The sequence below is a fragment of the Anopheles arabiensis genome, chromosome 3 (assembly GCF_016920715.1).
Source record: "Anopheles arabiensis isolate DONGOLA chromosome 3, AaraD3, whole genome shotgun sequence".
NCBI classification, from domain to species: Eukaryota; Metazoa; Arthropoda; class Insecta; order Diptera; family Culicidae; genus Anopheles; species Anopheles arabiensis.
This window is the reverse complement of record NC_053518.1, coordinates 62,329,793-62,337,486: the sequence shown is the minus strand read 5'-3', so window position 1 is coordinate 62,337,486 and position 7,694 is coordinate 62,329,793. Positions and strand designations below refer to the sequence as shown.

The 7,694-nt window shown below is 44.3% G+C and overlaps 1 protein-coding gene across 1 annotated transcript; it reads left to right on the top strand.

Annotated features, from left to right (window-relative positions):
- Window positions 1-1,855: 1,855 nt before the first annotated feature.
- Window positions 1,856-5,619, top strand: LOC120903453. The gene is made up of 2 exons (XM_040312887.1): window positions 1,856-2,557; window positions 5,563-5,619. Exons 1-2 carry the CDS (start codon window positions 1,870-1,872, stop codon window positions 5,568-5,570), a joined length of 696 nt encoding a protein of 231 aa, XP_040168821.1. The 5' UTR covers window positions 1,856-1,869; the 3' UTR covers window positions 5,571-5,619.
- Window positions 5,620-7,694: the final 2,075 nt, after the last annotated feature.

Sequence of the window (7,694 nt, the reverse complement as noted above, 5' to 3'; positions counted from 1 at the left end):
TTTTTAGATGGCGGAGCAGCCCTGGTGTACGATCGCTTGAGCGATGAGAAGAAGAAAGATTCAGAGGCAATAAAGGTGGCGCTCAGAAAAGCCTTTGGTCCGGATCCGGCTGAATCTTACGCATCGTTCATTGGCGCACAGTGGGCTGGCGAACCACCCGAACAGTATCATCAAAAGTTATGCCGTTTAATGAAAGACGCAGGCATCAAAGGCGACGAGGTGTTACGTGCACAATACTGCCACGGGTTGCCCTTGTCGGTCAGAAGCGCGCTGCATGCGATGACAGAAAATTTGACCGACACCGAGAAGCTTCTAGATGCGACGCGATCTCTTCTCCGCGAGTACGGGAAGCGGCAAGCAGATGAAAGAGTGCGCGTGAACGACAACATGGCGGCAGCAGCTATTGTTAACCGGCGGTATACAGGGCAACAACAAGGAGAAACAATGCAGGTATGCCCGCGATGCGGGGACAGCATTCGGCAAAAAAGTGTAAAACTCCAAAGCAACCACCTCTATGCTGGACGTGTGGGCAGGTAGGGCATTTTCGGCGTAATTGCCCTGCGGGAAACGGACAAGGGAGTTCTACGGCGCCAGCGGATCTCCCACGACATGCTTAGAGGCGCTGCCTATTGTTCGAGTTGTCGTAAACGGTGTACAGGCGCGGGCCCTTATCGACACTGGCTGTGGAAAATCGATCATCTCGCCCCGGTTCTCCACATCTACGGCGTTTGGACCGCTCGCAACGATAGTAACAATTAATGGAGACAGGATTTCTTGCCAAGGTTATGAACGTGTACTGGTCGAATGTTCTGGAATGTCAGCCCGCATCGAGTGTCTTGTTTTGGACAAGCTGGTCGATGGCGTTGATGTAGTGCTTGGAATGGACGCGATAGAATTGTTCGGTGGCGTAATGATTACGAGCACCGAAATTTTTCTGGGAACCACTACTGCGATCCGGAGACAAAGTTGTGCGCTAACCTCGAAGCCATCGTGTGGTGCAGCATGTGGAGCGGTGCCAACAGCAGTGACAATAGACGATAGAGATTTTGAGGCGAGCTTTGACGGGAAGGAGTGGACTGCACGGTGGAAATGGAAAAAAGACCCTGCGGTGCTGAGAAACACTACCGCTAGTTACGGCAGCGTTGATGATCCTGTAAAGAAAGATCGGTTCTGTCATAACCATCGAAATGTCAACATCACCAAATGGACCAACCTGGTAGCGGTTGGCTGACAGCGGCTGTCAACAGGGGGAACGGGAAAAAAGTGCGCGACTGGAGCAGCGTCGGGAGAAGCGTACAAACGGAAAAGATACAGAAGTACAAATATACAAGTGAAATACAACAAATTGGCGACGAGGAAGTACGAAAACCACGTTATTATACCTAAGCAAACTAAGCTTGTGTTGTTTTCATGGATCCGGCGTCAAAGAAGACCGAAATTCCTGCTGCTTCTGTCACCACACGGGCTGCTGCTAAATCTGCCAGTACCGGAACACCTACGGCCGATTCTTCTTCAAACCTTCCTACTGGCGTCCTTGCTACGGACAATTCTGCTACTGCTAAGCCTATTTCTTCGAAAACTTCTACTAGAGGCCCTGTTACGGCCCATTCTGCTGCGGTAAAACCAAAGGCATCCAGTTCTACTACATCCAGCACATCGGTGCCCGGCTCAAGTGTGGGTGAAGGTACCGCTCTGTCTGTTTCGGTCCGGGAGATAACTACTGCTGTTACGAATATGTCTACAATGTTCTCATTTGAGCCGTTTGATCCAACAAACTGCAAAATCCAGAGATGGTTGGAAAGGTTGCAAATTGCCTTCAAAATCCATCGAGTTTCCGAAGAAGACAACCGTGATTACCTTCTCCATTATATGGGTGGTGCTACTTATGACGTGTTGTGCAACAAGTTAAAGAATGCAGAACCGCAAACTAAAACGTTCCAGGAAATTGTTTCCATTCTTCAAGAGCATTTCAACCCAAATCCTTTAGAAATTTTGGAAAATTTCAAGTTTGCAAATCGGAAGCAAGCTGAAAACGAAACACTGTCTACGTATCTAATGGAATTGGAGAAGCTAGCACAAACATGCAATTTTGGGGATTACCTCGACAAAGCCTTGAGAAACCAATTTGTATTCGGACTCCAAAACCGTGCGATCCAATCGCGGTTGCTCGAGGTGCGCGACTTAACATTGGCTAAAGCGAAGGACATAGCTTTTAGTATGGAAATGTCAAATCGAGGCGCAGACGAAATACACGGCGCCGGTGCAGCGTATCCAGTTCAGCACATCAGCACCACGAGCAAGAAGAAGAGCAAGCCAACAACGGTTCAAAGGAAAACAGCTTGCTATCGGTGTGGAAACGAAGAGCATTTTGCGGATAAGTGTCGACACCGGAATGCAATTTGCAACTACTGCAAGAAAATGGGACACTTGGATAAAGTGTGTCGTACAAAACTACAACGAGCAGGAGTACACACACTGGAGTACGAGCCTGATCTTCCTGCCTGTGACGATGACGTTGTGGATGTGCTCAACCTGAGAGCAGTGCAAAATCTGGCGGGTAAGTTTTTGCTGGAAATGGAAATCTTTGATAGAAAACTTATTTTCGAGGTGGACACGGGTTCTCCAGTATCACTAATAAGTAACAGGGATAGATTAAATTGTTTTCCTAACACATTGATGAAGAAAAGCAATGTAAAATTGAAAAGTTACTGCAACGGTGTTATCAACGTTCTTGGAGAGATCGAAGTGAGAGCAAAAATTAAAAATTTAGAAATTCCTTTGCCATTGCTTGTCACAAAATCCGACAGAAATCCTTTGCTTGGACGTAACTGGATGAGAACTATAAAGTTAGATTTGAATAAATTTATGCATACCAGTCAAGAAGTTTCATATTGTGAAAAGGAAAATTTCACTCCATGCTCAATACTAGAAGCTCTACTAAAAAAAATATTCGGAAGTATTTGAGGCAGGAATAGGCAAAATTGAAGGGTTACAAGCTTCATTAACTCTTCGCAAAGAAACAAAACCTATTTTTATCAAAGCGCGGCCTGTCGCATTTGCTGTCCGAGATGCTGTAACCAATGAAATCAATAAGTTAGTTGAGGAAAACGTTCTAGAGAAAGTGGATCATTCTGAATGGGCTACACCTATTGTGCCAGTAAAAAAATCAGGGGGTAATGTAAGATTATGTGGTGACTATAAAATCACGGTTAATCCAAACCTATTAGTAGACGAGCACCCACTACCGACAGTTGAGGAATTGTTCACAAATATTGCAGGCGGGGAAAAATTTTCTAAATTAGACCTTTCCCAAGCCTATCTGCAATTGGAGGTAAGCCCCGATTGTCGGGATATTTTAACATTAGCAACCCACAAAGGATTGTACCGCCCTACCAGACTAATGTACGGGGTGGCATCGGCACCAGCAATATTTCAGAGGTTAATCGAACAGATTCTACAGGACATTCCAGGAGTAACTGCTTTTATTGATGATATTAGAATTACAGGGCCAAACGATGAAATCCATTTAAAAAGATTAGAAGAAGTACTAAAAAGATTACGAAAGTACAATCTAAAAGTAAACAAAGCTAAATGCGAGTTTTTCGCAGATCAAATAGAATATTGTGGATACCTAGTTGATAAACATGGCATACACAAACTACATACAAAAATTAAGGCCATACAGGACATGCCGGCTCCGAAATCCGTAGATGAATTAAGATCTTTTCTAGGTTTGGTAAATTATTACGGACGGTTCTTCCCAAATTTAAGTACTGTAAACTATCCTTTAAACAATCTTCTAAAAGATGGAATACCATACGTTTGGGACGAGCATTGCCAAAAGGCATTCGCTCAGGTAAAAAGGGAAATGCAAACGGAGAGAGTACTGGTACACTATGATCCTAACCTTCCTCTCATATTAGCTACAGATGCCTCACCCTACGGGGTAGGTGCCGTCCTTAGCCATAAATTTGCCGATGGAACCGAAAGGCCATTACAATACGCATCGCAAACTTTAAACAAAACTCAACAGCGATATTCTCAGATCGACAAAGAAGCCTACGCAATCATTTTCGGAGTGCATAAATTTCACCAATATTTATATGGACGGAAATTTACTCTGGTAACGGACAACAAACCCTTATCACAGATATTTTCAGAATCCAAAGGATTACCAACGATGTCGGCAATGCGAATGCAGCACTATGCAGCTTTTTTACAAGGGTTTGATTATAACATTCGTCACCGGAAATCTGTAAACCACTGTAACGCCGATGCATTGTCAAGGTTGCCTTTACCGTCAGAGGATTCTGATAGAAGAATAGAGGATTCCGATTTAGTTGAGATCAACGTAATCGAAACATTGCCTTTAACAGTTCCTGAATTGGCAAAAGCCACAGCTGTAGACCCAAATGTTGAAGAACTACTGCGTGCCCTCAGAACGGGTAAAATAATTTTACCGAAACACTGTTTTGGTATTGATCAAAATGAATTCGATTTACAAAGTGATTGTATTATGCGGGGGAGTAGAGTTTACATTCCGCCTTTATTAAGAGAAAAGGTATTACAGGAGCTTCACTCTTCTCATTTTGGGATCTCTAGAATCAAATCTTTGGCAAGAAGTTATTGTTGGTGGCCCAACATAGACAAAGAAATTGAAAATATTGTAAATAACTGCCAACCCTGTCAAGAGACAAGAGCAAACCCACCAAAAGTACCGATACATTGCTGGGAGAAAGCAGAAGGGCCTTTTCAGAGGGTGCATGTGGATTATGCTGGTCCTTTCATGGGAAGCTACTTTTTTATTTTAGTGGATGCTTTCTCTAAATGGCCTGAGGTCCGTGTCGTCAACAACATGACTACCGAAACCACAATTAATGCCTGCAGGGAAATATTCAGTACATTCGGAATTCCTATGGTTTTGGTTAGCGACAATGGCACTCAATTTTCGTCAACGGAATTTACCAGGTTTTTAAAGCTAAACGGGGTGATTCATAAATTTAGTGCACCTTACCATCCAGCGACAAATGGACAGGCCGAGCGTTTTATTCAAACACTAAAATCAAAGCTGAAGGCAGTAAAGTGTAATCGTACAGAAATTCCAGAAGTGTTGAGCAATATTCTATTGTCTTACAGAAAAATAATTCATCCTAGCACTGGTTTTTCGCCCTCTTTGTTAGTATTTGGAAGGCAAATACGCAGCCGTATTGACATAATGATTCCAACTTCAAACTCGAACAATAGAGAAATCATAAAAACTAAAGATTTTGAAAAAGGACAAAGAGTAGCTGCAAGGGAGTACATTAAAAATAACAAATGGGAATTCGGAAAAGTAACAGCAAGATTAGGTAAACTGCATTATGAAATAGAGTTAGATGATGGACGAACTTGGAGACGTCACATCGATCAAATGCGCGCTGTGGGTATTAGTATGCAAAAACCCATAAATAGGAACACTTCTTGGCAAGGCAGAGAGACTACTTCGCATAATTTGGAATCAGAAACTAATACCATCCCGAAAAATAGCAGTACACCAGAACTAATGACAGATTGTGGATCTAGGTCAATAGTACAAGCGCAACCATCCAACCCTCCACCAATGAGTTTTCCATCAGAGGCTCCATGTTCAGCAGAAATACCACCGGAAGCAAAACTGCGGCGATCAGCAAGGAGTATCAAAACACCACAAAGGCTACTACTGTAAATAACTATTTCGGAGGGAAGAGCTGTCATAACCATCGAAATGTCAACATCACCAAATGGACCAACCTGGTAGCGGTTGGCTGACAGCGGCTGTCAACAGGGGGAACGGGAAAAAAGTGCGCGACTGGAGCAGCGTCGGGAGAAGCGTACAAACGGAAAAGATACAGAAGTACAAATATACAAGTGAAATACAACAGGTTCGATGAAGAGGTTCAAACATGGATTGAGAATGGTTGGCTGCGACCATGGAAGTCACAGGTATACGGTAGGCTGCCACTCATGGCGGTAGAACAACCGAATAAGAACAAGATTAGACCGGTTCTTGACTATCGTGAGCTTAACAGCTTTATTCAATCGAACCCTGGATTGGATGCTCCTGCTTGCGATGAAACGATTCGAAGGTGGCGGAGAATGAAGGGACCCTTAAAGTTGGTGGACCTGCGATCTGCCTATCTTCAGGTACGGATCGATCCTAGCCTCTGGGACTTTCAACAGGTATGTTTTAAAAACCGATCTTATTGCTTAACACGCTTGGGCTTTGGGTTGAGTAGCGCACCAAAAATCATGAGTAAAATAGTTGAATACGTACTATCTCAAAATGATAAAATCAGACGAGGTACTGGTAGCTACATTGACGATATTATCGTGGATGAAAGTGTGGTCTCAGCAGGCGAAGTTGTCAACCACCTGAAGCGATATGGGCTAGAAGCGAAGCCACCAGTACATTTGCATGGAGGGCGAGTTCTTGGGCTAGAACTTAGCGAGAACGAAAGGCAAGTGTTGTTTCGTCGAGGGAATGATCTGCCGACTTTCCCTGATCACGAGTTGACGAGGAGGGAATTTTTCTCTGTGTGTGGACGCCTGGTGGGACACTACCCAGTGGCTAATTGGTTGCGCGTCGCGTGCAGCTACTCGAAAAGGCATTGTCAGGGGCAGCGATGGGATGATGGTGTTGGAGAAAAGGCAATGATGATCCTCCGGGAAATATTAGAAAGAGTGCAACGCGATGATCCGGTTAGAGGTTGTTGGATGGTGCCACCAGATGCTGCGGAAGGCATTGTTTGGTGTGACGCTAGCTCTGTAGCATACGGTGTAGTCTTGGAAATTGGTGGCGAGATAGTAGAAGACGCAGCGTGGTTGCGAAAAGAAGCAGATGCTGGCCATATTAACATTGCGGAGCTAGACGCGGTGATGAGAGGAATCAACCTTGCACTGAAATGGGGCTTGAGTAAGCTGAAAGTGATGTGTGATTCGGCTACTGTGGTTAGCTGGCTTCGATCGGCCTGTGATTTGGGACCAAGAGCCAAGGTTTCTGGTGCTTCAGAGTTGTTGATCAGAAGACGTTTGGGCACAATACGAGAACTCATGAACGAATATGCACTGGAGTTGAACGTGATTTTTGTTCAGTCTGAAAAGAACAAAGCAGATGCCTTGACGCGAGTGAAAAAATCATGGCTCACTAAACCGATCACACGTGAGTTACACGTGGCGTGCGCAGCAAACGTGAAGAGGTTGCATGAACAGCATCATTTTGGCGTAGATCGTTCACTCTATCTGGCAAGACTGGTAGATCCAACAATAAATAGAAATGAAATATCGCAGTGCGTACGCGAATGCATACAGTGTCAATCTATCGACCCAGCACCGACCACACACGAGCAAGGTGATCTCGAAGTAAAAAGAATATGGCAACGATTAGCTGTAGACGTAACTCACTTTGAATCAAGTAAATATCTTACAATAGTAGATTGTGGACCAGGACGATTTGCGATATGGCGCGAGATAAAAACAGAGAGTGGCTCAGAAATAAGTCAGGTGTTGGAAGGAGTATTTCGTGAAAGAGGACCTCCTGATGAATTGCTAATGGATAACGGATTGGCATTCCGCTCTAGCTATGTCGAACTGCTGTGTAGGAACTGGAATGTAGTGAGGCGATATAGAGCAGCTTATCGCCCATCCGGTAATGGTATTGTCGAACGTAACCATCGAAC

Bases quoted from the DNA above. Each gene is read 5' to 3' on its own strand.
- LOC120903453 (XM_040312887.1), top strand. From the start codon at position 1,870: ATGGGTGGTGCTACTTATGACGTGTTGTGCAACAAGTTAAAGAATGCA.